This window comes from Squalius cephalus (assembly GCF_949319135.1).
Source record: "Squalius cephalus genome assembly, chromosome: 5".
Lineage (NCBI taxonomy): Eukaryota > Metazoa > Chordata > Actinopteri > Cypriniformes > Leuciscidae > Squalius > Squalius cephalus.
In genome coordinates this window covers 10,154,107-10,175,902 of record NC_137126.1, presented here as the reverse complement: position 1 = coordinate 10,175,902, position 21,796 = coordinate 10,154,107, and the positions used below count along the sequence as shown (strand labels likewise).

The window sequence follows — 21,796 nt, the reverse complement described above, 5'->3', positions numbered from 1 at the left end:
ATTTTTTTATTTCAGTTAATGTTGTTTTAATGGTTTAGTTTTTATTTAAAAATAACAACAAGAAAGGTCTAGAAAAGAAAGGTCAAGTTTTGTGAAGTGCATTGTGGGATACAGTATTCCTTACAGTTGGCTGTGTAGGTGTGTGACAAAATAAATATGTCCAAATTCACAGTACTCATAAAAGTAGACAAAAATACCTGGATCACCTACTTCCGGTGAGATTCTGAAGTGTGCATAAGATGGACATTTTACTATCGCATGAGACCATGGGAGAGGATTTGTGAATGGCAGTGATGTGGCAACGGATGCTGGTAGGTCACATGATAATGACAACACGGTGAATGTAGTATAAGGATTACATTAATACTTTTTTTAGCGGTCACAAAGTAATTATTATTCAAAGTACCTACTCAAGAGAGTATATGATTTCGGAAGCATCCATTTGCTTTAGCAAATGTAAAGTCTCTATGTACATTATGTGGATACTGTAGCCTACACTGCAAACATACTATTATGGCAGAATCGTAAAAGTAGAGTAGTATGCTATTCCATTATATGAAACAAATTAAATGATTAAATGCTTCTTCAACATGATTTGCAACAATATTCCTGTAAATAAAATGGTCAAAAAAATTGGTAACAAGTCATGCAAATATAAAGGAAGTTAAAAGGTCCTTATATACTCCTGGGACAGACTTTCCACATGGGTTTTAGTCATTAGTGATATAATTTGTCCCCAAATGTAGATGCTTTTGATATAGCGAGATATTTTATGTAGCCTAACATTTAAATAGGCTAGTCTACATAGCCTGCTTATTAAAAAAAAGAACCATTTCAGCAGATGGTGCATCAATCATTCTTAATCACTTCTGGAATATTTCATAAGAACTCATGTATTATTCATTTTTCAGCAAATCAAGTATATCTTGGCAATAGTAAAAGCAAATAAAAAAAAAAAAAATCTTCATGGAGATCGGAACATAAAATATGGGACCTATTTCATAACAAATCTATTTCATCACAATTATAGACAACAATTGATATAGTTATTATTCTTCATATATTCTGCCTGCGTCTCCTATGCCTTTTTGACCCCAGTGGAGTTTTTTCTAATTCTAATAGAATAGCCTTCACCTTACATTTCATTTAATAGCCTACAATAAAACTGAAAAGCAAGTTTTGTCTCAAAATATATTGGATGAATAAATATACAACATTTTAAAAAAATATTAAATGTAAATATTAACAGTTGAATGTAGGCTATGCAACACTGGGGTGCGCGCATCTCGAGCTCGTGCGCTGTTTAGTGTACTGGGCTGGGCTCGTGCACAGGCATCAGTGAGAAACCCCGTAGCAGGAACTAGCTAAACAGCGTTTAGCATCCAAGATGGCGGGAGCAGACAGCGACGACTCTCTTTACCCCATTGCTGTGTTAATTGACGAATTAAGAAATGAAGATGTTCAGGTAAACACAATACGTAGATTTACACCAATTTCTACTTTAGAAATACACTCGAACGTGTATGTCTGACTTTACACGAATAGCTAAGCAACCGGTAAGATGGCCTGTCCTAGTTTAGCCTACTGGCTAGTAACGAGAAGATTATTCAGGAATTAAGACACTACAGTATTATATATCAAATTGACTGACAGCTAAAGCCATCCGTATGTCATTTAACACAACCAAATGTATTATTTCATCTGTGTAAAATGACCCAGTTTAGTTTGTAAATAAAGTGTGACGCAGAAAAGTTTGTGTGATTGCTAACATGGCTAAGTTAGCTGTTCTGTGATTTACCTGTTATGTCATTGACTAGCTTAATAGAGAATCCCATAATTTTAGTACAAGACATTTTAAAGCACGGTAAAGGTTTTAGAGAATACGTCTGACACGACTGTTGAATTGGTTGGCATTTGAACACATTCACAGTTTGTCATTTTCAAGAGACGATAATTCAGTAATTAAGACACTAACGTTACATGATGACATATCAAACTTATTAGATAACGTGTTAGTATTAATTAAATGTGGAATACGTATTGCACATTTTGTGCGTAATGTTAAAAATACATTAATGGTTTTCAGTTAACGTCACCAATAGGTGAGCTCATTTCCTCGTATTATAAAGATACAGGACCAAAATCAAGCAAGGAATTAAAAAGTTTAGTGTTTTTGGTCTCAATGTCATTATTCCTTAGTCTGTCATCTATCAAGCCATCATTTTAGAGAAGCATAGACCAGTAGTTTGTTTGGTCCCTCAGCAGGTCAGCTGTTTCACCATCAAATATATTTTAGACTATCTTCTTACAGGTTTCTTTTTTTTTTCACTTATAGTTACGATTGAACAGTATTAAGAAACTGTCCACCATCGCCTTAGCTTTGGGGGTCGAAAGGACACGCACTGAACTTCTACCTTTCCTCACAGGTAAGGTTTTTTGATGACTGCTGGTTTATTTCCTTGTCAAAAATTACTATAACATTTTTATTTTAGGTGTTGTAAACTATTTCACTCATGAATGCTTCTTGTACATAACTTCCAATTTGTCATGTTATGATTGATCAGATACCATCTATGATGAGGATGAAGTTCTGCTTGCCCTTGCTGAACAACTGGGGAACTTCACCCTGCTGGTTGGAGGCCCTGAATATGTGCACTGTCTCCTTGTAAGCTTTATGACTTAGGAAATTGATTAGATAAAATAATTTAACTGTGACAAACTGAATTTAAATTTGTTTGCTTGTGACTTTTCTTACTTGCGTCCTGGGTTTTTTCAGCCCCCTTTGGAGAGTCTGGCTACAGTTGAAGAGACTGTGGTGCGAGACAAGGCAGTGGAGTCCCTGCGGAAGATCTCCCATGAGCACTCTCCAGTGGACCTGGAAGTGCACTTTGAGCCTCTGGTAAAGCGTTTGGCCAGTGGTGACTGGTTCACGTCACGTACCTCTGCCTGTGGTCTCTTCAGTGTCTGCTACCCACGAGTTTCCAGTACAGTCAAAGCTGAGATCCGCCAGTAAGTTCAACATATTTGTTAAGAGTGTTTTACTGTAATCCTCCATTTAGGATTGATCTAGTTAATTCAGGATTGTTCACACAAAGAGCATATTTAACAAAAAAACTCAACAAAAAACAAACCATTTAACAATACAGATTATACTTATGCTGGGTCCACACTGCACGATTTTCGGTCAGATTTTCACTTGCCAACTGTTTTGTGGAAATTGCAGACAAATGTTCGAAATCTCAGGCGATTTAGTGTTTGTTTACGCGAGTGACAGTCATGTTGTGGTTATCAAAGACGCAATCTGAGAGAAGCACTGATTTGTCACAGACCTGCAACAGAACATCATGACTCCTTCATATTCTTCTTTATTTCTTTTTCGCTGCAAATCATTGCAGCGATAACTTGTATCGCAAGCTTCTTCCGGGTGACCACTTTTAACAGGAATAAATCTAATCTCAAGTCAAATCTAATCTGATTTTTCCTGAATCACTTCTCACGTGTTTGGTTGTGAAATGTAGTTTGTAGACCGGACAGATGTCGGCGATTCTTCCTATTGAAATGTTGTGTAATGTGTGACCCCCTGTGTGCACAAAAGATAGTCGTGTCGTGTGAGAAGAACAGCAATTCAACGACTTTGAAAATCGTGTAGTGTTACCGGCATTACTTTAAAAACACAATGAAATTAAAATGATTACATCATTTATCAATGATTTTTCCATGCACACCATTTGTTTTACATTCATGTGCCTTTTTGACCTTTAATTTTTGCTGAATACATATAGTAATTCTTACTTTTACGGTGAGAATCAGCATAAATTACAAAAGGCAGTGCAAGAGATACTGCCGTTTAAATGTATTAAGTTCTGTTTTTGCATTAGTGATGAGAATTTGGGATGAAAATGTTCTTAATCGTCATGTAAATAATCTGACAATGAATAAAATGACCCTAAAACAGGAATAATTTACTATAAAAATAATCGTTTTTTTGATTGGATTAAAACATGAACCAGACTAGGTATGCACGACCGATCTGATATTCAGTATCAGTATAGGCTCCAATGCTGTAATTAACCAAATTGCAATTGCCCCACTAAATGATATTTTTCCACTAAATTTTAAGGTTTTTAAAATAACAGTGTACCCAATATTTTTCCTAGAATTTGGTGCTTAATTGTCCATTCACCAGGTTTGTAATGTTTTTTTTTTGTTATAGGTTATGATTATCAGGGCTCGCAAAATTTCAAAATCGCTGGTAGCCCTTCGGGCAGGCACTCTTCAGATTTTGGTAGCCCGAAATGAATTTTACTAGCCCATATAAAAAGACTACAATTTTTAATGTAGAATATTTATGAGTCAAAACAATGAATCAAAAACTTTTTCAAAACACAAATATCAACAAATATGCATCTGGTAATAACTGAACTGAAATTTGTGTGACCAGTATGGAACATGAATCAGTCTGTGTCTGTGGCTCAGCCCCCAATGAGGGTATGATAAAATAAAATAAAAGTAACTCTTTAGTTTAGGGTCTAATACTCACTATTAACTAGTTTCATTAACATGGAGATGGCAGGGCTTTTTCATCACTGAGGTCCTGAATGTGAGATATGCTAGTTAGGGGGGTTCGGGGGCTCCCCCGAGAAAATTTTGATTCCTCTGATCTACATATGTAGCCTGGTAATACCAAACTCTGCTACTTCGCTTTGCTTCGTAGACAGAGTCTGGCATGGCATAATAGAGAAGTGTTTTCTCTCTCGCGGGGGGCGCTTGTCTGAAGTTTAAAATCATTGGTTACCCGTAAGCCAATCACATAACGTTTGGTTATGGCGTGTGTTATGCGCATGCTCAGCCGCATCTAACTTCCACTGTAAACACATGCATGATGCGAAAACAAAACCATTGAGCGAAATACCGGAGTGAACATGGCTGTGCGCGACTTTTGCAGATTATGTGAAGTAAAAATCTACGCATCCACTGTACAATCAGTGTCTACGTCACGGCTCTCAGCCCGCCTTCTGTTCGTTGATTGGCCCGGCTGTTTTCAGGCCGGAGGAAAACGGAAAGCTATTACGCTGTCTCAGACTGACTACAGAAGCGAAATGAAATTGAGCGGAAGTAAGAAGTCTGACGTAGTCAGGCTACTACATATGTGCATTTTAAGATGTTTTGAAGGGCAAAAAAAATTGGATAACAATAGCTTTAAAACCATGTAAGTGGGCAGCTGATTATTTTTCTCTCCTTATTTTTCGCATCACACTCCTATTCTCTTTGTTTTTCTCTTGCTCTGTCTCTTCCCCTCCTAAAGCTGAGCTTTGACTGATATAGGCTTTTCATTTTTGTCTGTCAGTGAAGAAAGTTAACAAAGGGTCAACTGACAGGTTGATTTATGAATCATTTTCTCAGACACGTTAATTTACTGAAAGCTACTAGGAAAGCTAGGTAGCCTAACTAAGTTGATTAAATTCATTCACAATATGTACACATTCATTATTGATCTTATTCTTAATACAGGGCCGTAGACAGGGCTTTATAATCAAAGAGGTCCTACATTTAAAGTTATTAGGGGGTTCAAATTTTTTATTTCTCTGATATGTCCATTTCAAGATGTTTGAAGGCCCAAAAAGGATAAGAAATAGCTTTAAAACCATGTCAGCGGGCAGTAGATGATACCTGCTCTCACTTCTTATCCATCACTCTTTCTTTTTCTCTCAGTCTCCTCATCTTGCCCTGGTTCTTCCCCACCTAAAGCTGAACTTTTTTAATTTACTGAAGGCTACAAATTGTATATTAATTCTCAACATGTACACATTCATTATTATTCTTGTGCCTATGATGAAAATGGCTTTGTTAATGCTAATGTCCCCTCACAATGACAGTAAACTAATTATTAGTCACATTACAGGCCTATTTTCAGTTCAAAATGGCGAAATTAGACAAAAGTATATTCATTTGCCTGATTATTTTTGTCATTTGTTTCACATTTATGACCTAAAAAAGCTGTTAAATATGAAATGTTTAGTTTAGCTACTTACATCTTATCTCGCACTTGACCGTAAACTGAAGCGAGTCGCTCTGCTCAAATTCGCGCTCAGCAGCTTCTTGTGAACATAAAGCCCGCCTACTTTGATTTGATTGGTCATCTCAAATATTCTGACATTGACGAGCACCACCGACCAATGAGTGACAGACCAATGAGACTCAGATGAACACACGCACACCCTGTTCTCTCTCTTTCTGACGTGCGCGCCGCTGCGGATTGAAGATAAATAACGCGCTGAATCTGATTATAACAAGACTGAAGCGAACACTATTTCAGATAGCCCGTCGGGCAGGCTGGTTATGCATTTTGGTAGCCCGACTGGAAAACACAACGCCCCGGGACGTCGGGCAGGCGATTTTGCGAGCGCTGATTATGTATTTTTATTCATTTGTTATAATGAAGTAGTGTGTATTTAGTAGACTGTGTTCATCAAAATAGTGATCATCAGTTCCACACACACACACACACACAGAGGTAAAGATATTCCACAATGATCAAGAAAAAACAGCACTCGTATCGGCCAAAACTCAGAATTTGGGTATCGTAATTGGATTAGTTATGAAAAATGGTATTGGTGCATCCCTAATCCAGGCATGTTTTTAATGGATTTCATGACATTCACCCCAGTATAAATGCATATTAAATGCATTCAGTCTTGTCACATCACTTCTTTCTCTTGCTTCTCTTGTATCGACAATATCAGCAGCTGTAAAACAGGGCTCCAGAACCAATAGCATCTTTTTGATAGTTGTTTTACAGAACCTATAATGCATTTTGTCATCAGACAAATTTTTGTCCCTGGTCTGACTGGGTACAATTTATGGTTTATTGTGATGATTATTCACTCTGGGAATGAGTAGCCATTTAGACTAAGTGTAATTATAGTTATAGTAGTGTTAATGTTAAAATAACCAAAGTGGAAAGGAATGACTACCTCATCGTCTTCATTTTCCATTTAATTGGACACATGTTACCACATGTACCGTCTCTCCTCAGGCACTTCCGCACCCTGTGTTCTGATGACACTCCCATGGTGCGCCGTGCAGCTGCCTCCAAGCTGGGTGAATTTGCCAAAGTGTTGGAGCTGGAGTATGTTAAGAGTGACATCATTTCCCTCTTCACTGCATTGGCATCTGATGAGCAGGTCTGGTTTCAGTAATACTAACTAAAATGTACACACACTAATTAAACCACATTAAACCACAGCTAAAACCACAAACCACAGCTAAAGGTTTTGAGCACACGTTGCATGACAAGACCAATACAGTCTTGAAAGGTTTTCATTGTGTTTATGTAACTCACTGCTGCAGCAGAATAGTATGGTAAATTTCAAAGTGTTTTCTTCTGACATCTGAATGCAAACATTTACATCACTGTAGGACTCTGTTCGTCTCCTGGCCGTGGAGGCTGGCGTCAGCATTGCCACTCTGTTGCCTCAAGAGGATCTGGAAGCTCTGGTGATGCCCACCCTGCGCCAGGCAGCAGAGGACAAGTCCTGGAGGGTTCGCTACATGGTTGCAGACAAATTCTCAGATGTAAGCATAATTATGTGTGTTAATCATGTAGTTAACTATGTGCAATTACATTTTATTGGAAAATCTAAGTGTTTACCGCAAAGTGCTGTTTGCACGCAGTGGGACAGCTCCCACCCCAAATGGTTCATAATTCTCCACATGATCATAACTACACTACCGTTCAAATGTTTGGGGTCAGTAAGATGTTTTTGAAAGAAGTTTCTTATGCTCGCCAAGGCTGCATATTATTGTGAAATATTATTGCAGTTTAATATAACTGTTTTCTATTTTAATATATTTTAATATGTAATTTATTCCTTTGATGGCATAGCTGTATTTTCAGCATCATGACTCTCGTCTTCAGTGTCACATGATCCTTCAGAAATAATTCTAATATGCTGATTTATAGGGGTGGGAAACTTTTGGAATCTCACGATTCGATTCAAATAGATTTTTGGGGTCACGAATCGCGATTTTGAATCGAAATTCAATTAAATGGATAGATATAATAATTATTTTAGCTCAAATTAAAATTTAACTGGAAAAATAAAGGAAATGAAATGACACTTTAAACACTATACAATAAGGTTTCATTAGTTAACTACATTAGTTAACATGAACTAATGAACTGCACGTCTACAGCATTTATTAATCTTTGTTAATGTTAATTTCAACATTTACTAATCCATTAAAATCAAAAGTTTTGTGTGTTAGCATTAGTTAATGCACTGTGAAGTAACATGAACAAGCAATGTACAGCTGGGTTTTTATTAACTCACGTTAACAAAGATTAACAAATACAGTAACAAATGTATTGCTCATTGTTAGTTCATGTTAGTTAATACATTAATGTTAACAAATAAACCCTTATTGTAAAGTGTTACGTCATTGTTTTATCAATCAATTTATAATATCTAAATATTTTATATTTAACCATTTTACTCATAATAAATTCCTGTCTTTAATTTTGTAAAATGTGGGTAATACTAGTTATATTGTTTATATTTGTTCCCCTGGAACTGTTTTGCCATGTCTGCTTATGTTATGTTTTTAGAGGGCTTGTTTTGCTTTTTTGTGTGATATCTGAATTAAAATGTCATTGGTTTATGTGAGCGTCAAGTTCCAATCAGTGGCTTATCGCTTGGAAAATATAGAAATATAATACAAGCTGTTGCATTCTCAATATTTAGTGACTTAGCCTCAGATACAGGATGTGTTCATTCACTTTTACAAGCATGTATTGTTCATTACCACAAACGCCTGTGTAAAAAGTACCTGTACACAGAGGCAGCACGATCACAAGAAAAGCTTTACGTCTGCTAGTAACGGTTAAGACTATTTTCTATTTGTTAAGATATTGATATGTACTGTTATTGTCGAGTAAGCTTCATTCATATGCTTCCCTGTAAACTGTCCGGGTGCTGGACTGCTCTTGCTGCCTTTGTTCCGAAACCATCACGTTATTAATAGAATATCAGTTCATATGTGAATTGCCCCCCCCCCCCATCCCTACTGATTTGGCGCTCAGGAAACATTTATCATCACAGATGAAAATGGTTCTGTGGCTCAATAGTTTTGTGGAAACAGATAATTTTTCCAGTTCAAAAGAACTGCATTTGAAATGGCAATCTTTTGTAACTGCCATGTGTGATAAATTTAATGCATCCTTGCTGAATAAAAGAAAATCTTGCTGACCCCAAGCTTTTGATTAGTATACAGTTTTAATTTGTCTGATTTTCCTTGCTGCTCTCTTACTCTATGGGAGCAGTTTCAAACAAATCTGCAATCTGTTGAAGCGACTGCGGCTAATTTGTGTGTGCCTTACAAGTGCAATGTGAACAAACTGCGATCAGCAAATTCTTGATGCGGACTGATACATCAAAAGCGACAAGCTTCAATCTTTTATTGTGAGCTTAACTTAAGTGAGTGATATAAATGGAGTAACCACTTTGAGCCAATAAAGGACTCGTCAGACTGATTCAAAACATTAAATCTTGTGAGGTTCATAAATTAACGTTGATTCAGCAGTGGCAGAGCTCTACCATTGAATAGTGATGTAGCAATCACTGTTATATGATCTGTATTTGTGCACCTTTTTTACTTTGTTTTATATTGCTAATGTTATATAAGCTTCCTGGAAACCTCTTCCCTAGTATGCATCAGTGCTAAGGTTCAACAGCTGGTTCCACAGTTTCAGGATGACACCTCATAACAGTTCACTGGTCTCTATAATCCTGCTCTGATACGTATTATTGTGTATTGTTGTGCAACTTGACCTAAATGCAGTTCCATATTATTTTGTCATGTCATTGGATGATTTTGGATTATCCTGAGCCACTTGAAATGTCAGATTTTACTGGAAAAGAAATGTTGAATATAGTCATATAAATTCCCAGAAATAGCCTGGGTGTAAAAAGCAATGAACAGGGATTTTGACCTGCTTTAGAACTGAGTTATGTACCTCATCTCACACACAGTGCTAGAATAGACTTTATTGTATCCTAGCATGCCACGGAAGTGCCTTTGTCCTTCAGTCTGCAGGAAACGCTGAGGTGCTACAGAAAAATGGAAATATGAAATGACATTCTTGTCTTTGTGAATTTACAGTTGCAGAAAGCTGTGGGTCCAGAAATCACAAAGAATGACCTAGTGCCAGCCTTCCAGAACCTTCTGAAAGACTGTGAGGCTGAGGTTCGTGCTGCTGCTGCAAACAAAGTCAAAGGTGAGAGAGAAGGCAACAGAGCAGCCATGTAATGCGTGATCCTGAAGTTGAATACCTCTGCTATTAATTTGGGTAATAGATTTAAATGGAAAATAAGTTATAAGCATCTGTCTGTCGCTATACAAATAAACTTGGCCTCACGTACATCTCTCATTAGTCATGAATCCTAATGAGGTTAATTGCATTATATGAATTGCAGCAAATTTCAGATTTTTTTTTACTTTTATTCCAGAATGTTTTTTTCTTCATTAAATATCACATTTTTAATTTGCTGACATTTGCATCTATTTCTTTCAGCTTTAATGTGTTTAGTTCTTCTCATAAAGAATACAATATTTAACAATTTTTGTAATATAATTAGCATTGCGTTATGAGTGTTTTGTTTGTAGCTGGTATTGTAGCAAACTGTGGTTCAAAGACTGCAGATGACTTCAGAGTCCCATCTAGTCTGCAGTTTGTTTGTAAATTTACTCTTAAGTGGGTCTTTCTCTGAAAATTGTGAAATTTTACTGGTATTGCCTACTGAAATTGGTTTATTGTGATGACCCTAATAGTTTATTTTTCTTATCCTTAGAATTCTGTGAAAATTTGCCAGAGGACAGCAGAGAGACTATCATCATGTCACACATTCTTCCCTGTGTTAAGGTAAAATGCTCAGGCAGCCAAGGCTTCAGTCGCCTTTGGCTAGAACATTTTTTATTTTATTCGCCAGACTTATTACATGGAATGCAAGAACAATGCAAAGTAAAAAAAAGTCTAGATAAATATAAAATATCAATTTCATACAATATTAAAGACAAATAAACAGTCTGTAACAAAATAAGAACAAATAATCAAGCTAAAAGCAATAGCACAAATAAACAATAGAACACATATACAAGTGAAATAAACAGTGCTTTTCAGGTTCTTTAGGTAGATCTAACTCGTTATATACAGATTAGGTACAGAAATTTTAATCAACTTATCAAATGTAAAAAAAAACCACTGCATGTTCTTCACTGTATAAATTAAATATAGATGAATCCTTAAAGGCATAGTTACAAATGTAATTCAGTCAAGCAGTGATGGATTTTTTGCAGTGTGCCTTTAGTAGCTTGATTTACTTTAATAACACAGACACTTTAAAGGTCCCATTCCATGGATTATTTTATTATTTTATAATGTTTCCTGGGGTGCCCTTATAATGTTAGTATGTTTTTTAGATCAATTTTTTTTTATAATTTAGAAATAAAAGGCATATTTCCTAGCCTGATTTCATCACCTGATTTGAACACTCTGTTTGAAGGGGCATGTGTGCTGTGAGACTTCAATGTAAACGCCCTCTGCTGTGATTGGCTGACATGCTTGCATATGAAATATCTGGCATTACATGTGGAACTATCTGGAAAACTTTTACTATTACAGCTATTATACGTTTTTACTATTACAGCTATCGGGATTAACGAATCGTGAGAAGTTTTTTAAGTATTTAGATCTAATCCCATCACATAAAAGGTTGCAGTGATGAGCACTGAGCAGATGACAGTCTGTTGATCGCGTGAAAAAAGCAACGCAGTTTCTGCACTCACTAATGATTTCACCAATGCAAACATGAGGTATATAAATACAGTAAAAGATTCGTTGTGCAGTGTAACAGCGTCATTGATTTCATAACGAGTTTTGGCGCTGTGTGATTGACAGCTTGGGCGATTGAAAAGGGATTGTTCTTTGATCGCTTTCTGTATATTAATCACAGTTTAAGTAAGATTATTTTCATCCTACTAAGAGAAGCGATGTGAAGAGTGATCGCTACTTCCATAGTAAATCACTACTTACCGCTTGCTGGAATATAGTTGAAATTGTCCCCTTCGTCAGTATGAAACGCTGAGAGAAGCCTGCTTGATATTATCCCAGGTTAGAAAAACAGTCCGTGGTGAAATGGACAGAGCAAACTAACAACTTCGAATTAAACTTTTGCGGTATCCGATTATAGATAAACATCAACCACGTCTGTTGACATTTCGCCATCAATACGCCTGTGTTCCTGTGGGCGGAGGTTACGGTTCTAGTGACATCATTAAAGAAGGAAGTAGAGGGATGTAGTCCAATCCAGCTGTTTTTTGTAGGCGACTTCTGTTAAATAAAATATCTCGCTTGGCATTGAACTTTGAGCTTTATAATTTTACAGATATTATTTATACTCTAACAACAACATTACACACTAACTAAAGTTTGAAACATGGGATCACGAAGAACGGGACCTTTAAGACATAATGCACGGATCCAATATACTGAATCTGTACATGTTGTCTTTCTCAACTACGTTTACTAGCCAAGACAGGATTTTTTGCATCATTTTGTTTGAATTTGTCCGTTCCATCGCAAGAAGACTTGAAAGAGACTAGGAAACGAAACGTGGCTTTCTGGGTGTGCGCTTTGAATGTACCAAGTACCGAATTGAGTTCTCCTTTGCGTCGTCTTGCGCTTTGTTTAAATTGGCAATGCTTAAGAACACGTGCAGATTATAATCTTCCATGACGAGGCAGCACTGGCACAATCAGCGATGGTTCCGTCAACTCTTGGCCATCGGGGATTCCTTATTGTGGAGGCCTGCATTTAGATCTAGCGCGTCTATTCACTTGTATGTATAAGCCTTTCTGTTTTTCTCATGTTGCGTGTACATATGTGAGAGAAAGCGACAGAGGGCGCTCTCAGCCAAGTGACGGTGTGTGAAGTTCAGAAGGCAATGAAATTATATCTGCACTAAATAATTTTTTGCCTCAAACTCAATCACAGGTGAGTGTAATCGTACGATTTAAGACCTAGCGGGAAATTGTCGCATATGCTGGTCAGCACTTGTCAACAACATCTCTGCAATCTATCACTTTTCAGGCTGATCGCTTGTTCCTCGTCGTTCCAGTGCTCATCACATTTAATTGGTGTGTTGTTCCAATCCTGGATCAGTTACTGACAGATAACTCTTGAGTCAGCATCTGTTCTTTAAGCGTCTAAGACTTAAGATCAGATTAACAGTGTGTCATTTTGTCTGTAGTCTGACCTACTGGCTGTAGCAACACTAGATCACTTTTTTCTTTGTGTTATATTCTCCTGGATTGTAAAAAGCATCTTGTTCTGTTGAAATGTCTTTTCGCGCAGATTCAAACCGCTGTTGGACAGGTGTTTTGGGGGCTAATATAAGTATTTTTGAGAGTGCCATTTGTTTTGTATATTCCCACAGCATGTCCAAAAAATGTCAAGATTCATGACAGCACAGCACATTTTATTCCAAACCTTTAGTGTAGCTGAGGTACATTAGAATCTTTCTCATGGTGAGAGCTGTGACATCCTTCATTGCAATAGAAACATTCAACATGTTTGTAATTATTATGTGCAGTATTTATTTTTATAGTAATTATTTTATATATTTTTTATTGCATTGCATTAAACAAGATCTTCCATTTTTATTTAATACATTTTATTGAACCCATTTTGAATGTTAGTGTGTGCATATATAGATAGAGATAGATAGAGATATATAGATTATAGATGTGTGTGTGTAACACATGTATGTAATAGTTGTTTTTGCTGGATATTTAGTGATGTTACGCTTGATTTAAAGTGAGATTTCAGTTTATGTAGCCCTCAAGTATAACAAGTGATTGAGAGTTGTATCAAAACATTTTTCTAATTGATGGCATTGTGTTGTTGCACCTCTGTCAACAGGAACTTGTCTCAGACACTAATCAGCATGTGAAGTCTGCTCTGGCGTCAGTCATTATGGGCCTCTCCACCATCTTAGGCAAAGACAACACCATTGAGCACCTGCTTCCCCTTTTCCTGGCCCAGCTCAAAGATGAGGTAAGCCGTGTGTGTGTGTGTGTGTGTGTGTGTGTGTGTGTGTGTGTGTGTGTGTGTGTGTGTGTGTGTGTGTGTGTGTGTGTGTGTGTGTGTGTGTGTGTGTGTGTGTGTGTGTGAGAGAGAGAGAGAGAGAGAGAGAGAGAGCCAGCACAGGTCTGGCTAAGGTAATTTGCGTCATGTTCCAGTCACAGATGATACTTCTGTGCAACTGCTCACTTTGATCCTGTCGAGGTGAGGCATTGCTAATGCTAGCCTTTTAGTGGAAAGCAGAAAGCATTGAAGTGAGAGATGAATGGATGAGTGCGGCACACTATCTCACGTCTCGTCTCTTTATTTTACTGGGGCTTTTTGTTGCTTGCTGCTGTCTGTATTGCGATCGCTCTTCTTAAAGTTGCATGGGAGTAGTCTTTGAACATCTGTCAGTTACACAGACTGCATGAAATAAATAGAACAAAGCCACCTCCTGGACTGCAGCTTGCATTGATCCATGTTTTAAAACAGGAAACGGTTTCCTACTTGGTGTTAGTTCTTGCACTGTTGTTCAGGAGTAGTGCTGTGTAAAAAACAAAAACAAATCCTGTCACATAGTTGTCAACCTGTATGTTGTGATAAATTGACGCTTGTGAAATGATACACTGACATTTAATGGTTAACATCCTTGCTGAGTGCATGCAGAGATTAACATATATTGCAACATGCTGTTGTAATTGCACTGCAAATTGCTTGATTCGAACAGTTTAATGAATCAGACCAACCATTTAGTGAATCATTTTGAATTGATTACACACAAGTAAAACACAAAATCTGCACTTTCATGTGTGGTATTTAAAAAAGCATATTTGGAAAATGGTATCAGTTAGGGCTGGACGAATAATCGAAATGAAACCGCACGCAATTTGGCAAAGGCTGCGATTTATTTTATGCTCAGCTTGTCAGTGAAATAAGGCTCTGATCAGTAGTAAATGCTGCTCCATCTGAAAGCCAGATGGCGCTCTCACGCAGACACGCCATATATACCCCACAGAAGTAGACAACATAAGTCATTCCAGGAAATCGCTGCAGCTGAATAAACTGAAGATTGAAACGTTGTCGATTTAAAATGTTGTCTTTTGTTGGAGCAGAGGTTCATAAATGCTTCGCATGTTTGGAAAGATGTTTGGCCTGTTGCTTTTTCAAATTCACTTAATAAGTGAATCAAACTCACAGTGCTTTCAGATGGACAAGCATTTACTACTGATGAGCCATCCGTCACTGACAAGCTGAGCATAATAAAATAATCGCAATAAACCAAATCGGTATAAGCGCGATTTCATGTTAATTGCGATTAATCGTGCAGCCCTAGTATCAGTGTTTGTCTCTTTAGTATTATTTATATACTATTATCAGGGACTATTATCGCCATTCTGGATCCAAAATACGTCCAAGCCTACGTGCTCGAAACGTGTGTGAGTAGTACCATTACATTTTTCACATTTTTGGAGCCATGGTGTGCTTTTTTTCCTTTTTCCATCGGAGAGAAGAGAAAGCAAGAACGAGAAGCTGGTAACTGTGTGTCAATACTGCAGAAAAGGAGTATTGGAACAGTTTCAGATATTTCAGTATCGATACATATCGAATTATCATTATTTTTGTCAACACTTCTGCACAGATTTAGCACACACATAACTCATGAGTCAATATGAATATTAAATATATCCGAGTTGCGCAGCACCTGTGCATTTCTGGCTTACTTCAACACAACCGCCACTAAGCAGTGAATAAATGTGCGCTGGTTTGTTTGCTTTGAAGGGAATCGTGCAGACCCTGAAGAGTTTGCACCCCTGTTTTATAGTATTTACTCTTTTTGAATTGGCTTATATTTATATATATTTTCAGTTTTCATTTTAAGTAATGAAAATTAAAAATCTTTTATCTTTTCGAAATATTTCTGTTTAGCCTTAACATATTTTGTATTTTAGTTTTGGTAATTAACACAAATGTATTGGTTATTTTTTAGCATGTTTTCTGGAATGTTACAAATTTTGTCATGTCCTTTCTGTAGTGTCCAGAGGTTCGCCTCAACATCATCTCCAACTTGGACTGTGTGAACGAGGTGATTGGAATCCGTCAACTCTCTCAGTCTCTGCTTCCGGCTATTGTTGAGCTGGCTGAAGATGCCAAATGGCGAGTGCGGCTGGCAATTATCGAATACATGCCCCTTCTGGCTGGACAGTTGGTGAGTCCTAACCGTCAATGTCCGTGAATGCTTTATCCTGAAATTGAAATCAGACTGGCCCGTTGGTCAGTTCTTATTTTTCAGTCTCTCTTAAAGCATTTTAACAAACCATCCTATTAACTTATTGACGGAGAGTCGCTTTGGGTCCTGTAAGCTGATCTAACTGATGAGGCATCTTTTTTTTTCTTCTTCTTTCTCGTGCTTCCAGGGTGTAGAGTTCTTCGATGAGAAACTCAATTCTCTGTGCATGGCTTGGCTTGTCGATCATGGTAGGTTACTTATCTTTTTTTTCTTTCTTCATAATTTCCTTTTCATTTAAAGTGTTAAAATGTGTTCAACTCTGGCACAAATGTCCCACACAATGTTAAATGTGAGACTTCGAAAATCGAGCTATTTTTGCAATTCCGTTTGCTTGTAATAGAAAAATTTAAACTGTAGTTATAATGTGTTGGAGTCTGTCAGTAGACTAACACTTTAGTCTCTGTAATCTTTAGTGTATGCCATCAGAGAGGCAGCCACCTGTAACCTGATGAAGCTGGTGGAGAAGTTTGGAGCCGAGTGGGCACAGAACACCATCGTGCCCAAAGTGCTGGGAATGGCTAATGACCCCAACTACCTGCACAGGATGACTACCCTCTTCTGCATTAATGTGAGTCAGACCTGATCTTTAACAAACAGCTGCTAAGTCACAGAGGAATGTATGGGGTTGGTGCTGATGTACTAGCTGGAAAAGCGCAGTTTGCCGTATGTTTTGACATTGAAATATATTACAATCTGTCTTAGTTTAATTATTCTCTTTGTAGAATGGTGCTACATCCATGAAATATTTGACTGTTATCTAAACTTTTCTTTGGTATCAGTCAGGGTTGTTGGACTCAGATTTTAAATAGACTATTATTGTGGACAAAATAATTTACAGTAACAATATTATTGTGTAATATGTAGTTTTGTAGTAATATGGGGCAGTCATGGCCTAGTGGTTAGGGAGTTGAACTGGTAACCCAAAGGTTGCTGGTTCGATTCCAGAACCGGTGGGAAATGACTGAGGTGCCCTTGAGCAAGGCACCTAACCCCTAATCGCTCCCCGGGCGCCACACAAAGGCTGCCCGCTGCTCTGGGTGTGTGTATCCACGTTTGCAGTGTGTGTGTTAACTACTCACTACTCTGCTCCTAATGTGTGTGCATTAACTTGGATGGGTTAAATGCAGAGGTCAAATTCCAAGTATGGGTTACCATACTTGGCCGTCACGTGTCACTTTCACTTTCACTTTCACTTTTGAAAAAAACAAAAGGCTATTGGTCAAATTCATCTTTAAAGGGGAACTATGCAGTTTTTTAGCTTAATTTACCTTAACTGAACAGCTTCAGAGTCATTGGAATGGTTATATGACTTTTTTTCAGGTTGAGTGGTGGCCGTCTCGCTTCTCTCTAGCGCCTGTGAGCGGAAAAACCACCCTTGCAACTTTGGGCCGGCGGGCACTGCATACATACTGCACTGCACACATACATTTATATGCTAGCCTTCTGTGTATCATACAAACCTCAGTGGACATCGTTCTGTGCGTTCGCCGGCTTCTTAGAAAACAAATGCGCATGACCAGAGGTAGAAGATGGGAGGGGGGAGAGTCGCCAACGAGTTTTGACGACGGTGTTGTCAAATATCTATTCCGAAGCTGTAGGCGGAGCTCTATAGAGAATCCGGCAAGCAAAAAGCGAGAAAACAGCGAAGAAATTGCCAAAACTGCATAGTGCCGCTTTAACTTCGTTATTTTTCTCCTTTTTTGGCCATTGAATCAAACTCAAAATACAAGTGTAGGGAGTGTACAAATTACTAGCAAATTACTAGCTGAATTTAAACCTTGTAATTGCAGTTTCTCAAATGGTGATCTTCAAACAAAACGCATGGGAAACTTGATCTGTTCGTATAGAGTTTGATGTTAGCATGTTGCTAAACTAATTGTGTGGTTCTGTAAGCATAAAACAGATATTGGGGCACATATATAAGTTGTTAATTAGGCTTTTTTTGGAAATTGACTAAAATACATCTATAATGGATCGTTTGGATCAAGCCTTCACTTCAGGAGTTTGGGAACAGAGCTCATGATCCCTGATGTGTGAAACTGTCTGTTTTAGGCTCTGTCTGAGGTGTGTGGACAGGACATTACCACCAAACACATGCTCCCTGTAGTTTTAAAGATGTCAAACGACCAGGTAGCCAATGTTCGCTTCAATGTGGCCAAGTCACTTCAGAAGATTGGACCTGTGCTGGACAGCAGGTATGTGATCATCCACATTTGGCCAGAAAAAAAATTTCTCTTCACATTTCTCTTAATGTGACTGACTCACTTTAGCATCATGTTCCCCTGATGTTTTGATTACAGCTGTCTGCAGACTGATGTGAAACCGGTGCTGGAGAAACTGGCATCAGATCAAGATATGGATGTCAAATATTTCGCTCAAGAGGCCATCAGTGGTGAGTTCCACAACTGCTGCTCTTGAGTGTTGTGCAATCAAAAATGCAAACCTAAAAGCTACTGTCATTCTTAAATTCAACCTGAATCGGTGCAAAATGACAACATTATGTAACACTTGAGTTAAAATCAAAATATCAAAATGGGTAGTTCAAAAGGTGCCGATATAATGATGGCGAAGTTCTTTTTCGTTCTTTGCTTGGGAGTTAAAAGAAGTTCAGAATACCTGAGCAGCTGTATACTGTTAGCGAACATCCCGATGCTGCTGGGAGTGACGTTTAGTTAAATATGTTAATGTGCAGCACGCTTTCCTCTCAATAACTAAATAAACACACAGCAAAAATGTCACCAGTGAGTAAAAAGTAGTTAAGAAAGCACCAGATTATAGTGATGTGATGTTTTCACAAGCTTTGCAATTCGGCACTCAAATCATGTTTATGTATGTAGCACATCATACAATAGATTGCTTTAAAGCAAGCAGCTTTACGGTATTAAACATAAAAGAACAGTGTCGCTTTCAGTTAGAATTATATAAAGCAGCCCTCCAGTGTATCTGAAAGCGTTTGGACACGCAAACCATGACGTCATGACTTAAGCAAACTTTTCTGGAAATTGAGCTTTGGTCTGGCTGTTTTAAACTCCAAACAAACTTCCTTTTGGCCTTGTTTTGTTTAAAATGACATCAAACCAGTTCGCTCTTCGATTTATATCAGATTCTTGATTTTTCTTTTTGTTCTCTTCCTACAGTTCTTTCTCTGGCCTAAAGTACCTTCTTGCTGAACGTAAGACCCATCTCAAGCTGACCTCCATTGTATTTATTGACATCCAAGACCATCCACTGGACTGTTTATGGAGAAACAATGTGTTCTGTTCCCTATCAGTGAGAAGTGTTTTAGAGAAACTTGGCTTCTCTAAGTGTTTTTTTTTCTCCAGCTATTCACCACATACCATCTTGCTCTTCGTTCTTACCCTGCAATAGGCCCGGTGAGCCCCTCTTGCTAACCCTTCACTTGCTAACCCTCAGCCTGGGGTCACACACTTAGATGGCGTTTTACTATTCACCTAACAATCTTATGAAGCATCATAGGTTAAGAGAAAAAAATAGATGTATTGATGCATCAGTTGTCTATATTTAACTTGCGTCATCTGTTCTGATGGGCTGAACCATGTTTGCTCTTAGTGCTGATTTTAAGCTCGAGTTGACCTGCGCATGCGCACAGCATGACAAAGGGCCGAATCACTACTGCAACTTTCAACTATCATTTGAATACTGTGCTCCTGTGCCCCGTCGTACACAGATTGTTGTTAAACCAAGACCCCATAAAGCACTAGCCGATGTCTAGTCTTTCAGTGGCGTGCTCTCGTACTGCTCTCAAAGTGCTTATCGTCTTAAAGGGACCACAACAAATTTCCATCAACTGTTTTAAGAGAATGGGCATTCCTAAACGGCCCTTTTTATCTTCAGAAGGCAAGCTTCTCCATTCTGTGCCATTGACCATATTGCACATTTTCTTTTTTTGTTTTGTTTTTAAAAAGATGTTTAACTTTTGTCCTTTATATGAATGCATCTGCATGCCTCTTGCACACAGGTTCCGTAGGCCGTCTGTATATTAAGAAGCTCATTAATCACAGGGCATCTTAAACTCTCTCCCTCAACGCAATGCTTTTTGCCTGTGATGTTGACTGTCCGATTCTTCAGCTTCAGAGTGCAGTCAGTATAGTAGCATATTCTATGTAATGAGTGTCTTTAGAATGTGCTTCGGGTTTTATATGAATATGGTCTCATTGCCCTTGATGGAAGGGAACTCAATAAAGAACGTTATATAACCCCATTTCACTGTGTGTGGACCTTCTGTTATCCGTCAAGCCATATACAGTAAAATGCAATATAGCGTGAGGATGCCTAAACTGGGAGTGGATTGCAGCAGAGCTGTTTATTGAAGGAGGCATATCATGAGAAATCAAATTTTCCTTTATCTAGTTTTTGCACTAAGTTTTCATAGTACATTGAACTTTCAGAACTCAACTTCTGTCCAAAAAACAACAACAAAAAAACCATCCAGAGAATGCAAAAAAAGTTTGAGTTTTCTTTAGAAACTTGCTTGTCCAGTCACAGTGAGGTCATGGCAGGCGAGATAAAATAATACATAAATATGAATAAAACAGAGAACATTGTAACTAGTTTATTATTATTATTATTATTATTATGTGATTTTATGTACACTATACTATTCAAGAGTGTGGGGTTTATTTATATCATTTATTTTTAAAGGATGCATTACATTGATCAAAAGTGACAGTAAACATTTATAAACCTTACTAAATATGTATATTTTTATTTCAAATAAATGCTTTCAATTCAGAAAATAATTCTGAAAATGCATAACAGTTGCCACAAAATGTCAATATTGACAATAATACAATCATTTTTTTAACAAATCAGCATATTAAAATGAAGGACCATGTGACACTTAAGACTGGAATAATGGCTGTTGAAAATTCAGCTTTGCCATCACAGAAAAAAATTACATTTTATAATGTATTTTAAATTGAAGTTATTTCAAGTTGTAATATTTAACAATATTGCTGTTTTACTGATTTTTTTTTTTTTTTTAGCAAATAAATGAAAATTGAATGAAATAATAAAAAAAAATTAATCCAAAAATCAAGTGATCAAGTTTTTGAACGGCATAAATATGCAAAGAAAATGGTTATTGGGCTATTAAAATAATACTGAGTTAATATTTATTATTATATTGTTAAATGTAATTTTTCCATCACCTCTTTTCGTTTTGTTCTCAAAATTGATACATTTCTTCTTTGCAGACAATGAATAGAACATCTCTTAGTGTTGTGCTGGGTCTTCTACAACACAAGAAGAACTAAATGAAAAGTCAGTCAGCCCCAGCAGCTCTGCATATCTTCCTGAAGGATCCTGTTCTGAAGAAAGAGTGCTTGGTTTATTTTTAACCTGTCAAACTCACATAATTGGTATAC

At 37.4% G+C, this 21,796-nt stretch overlaps 1 protein-coding gene across 1 annotated transcript; it reads left to right on the top strand.

Annotated features, from left to right (window-relative positions):
• Positions 1-1,323: 1,323 nt before the first annotated feature.
• Positions 1,324-20,631, top strand: ppp2r1ba (protein phosphatase 2, regulatory subunit A, beta a). Its single transcript, XM_079872761.1, has 15 exons — positions 1,324-1,465; positions 2,336-2,426; positions 2,565-2,665; positions 2,777-3,009; positions 7,037-7,184; positions 7,420-7,575; positions 10,162-10,276; positions 10,851-10,921; positions 13,979-14,113; positions 16,155-16,328; positions 16,537-16,597; positions 16,823-16,977; positions 18,462-18,604; positions 18,710-18,801; positions 19,547-20,631. Exons 1-15 carry the CDS (start codon positions 1,388-1,390, stop codon positions 19,561-19,563), a joined length of 1,770 nt encoding a protein of 589 aa, XP_079728887.1. The 5' UTR covers positions 1,324-1,387; the 3' UTR covers positions 19,564-20,631.
• Positions 20,632-21,796: the final 1,165 nt, after the last annotated feature.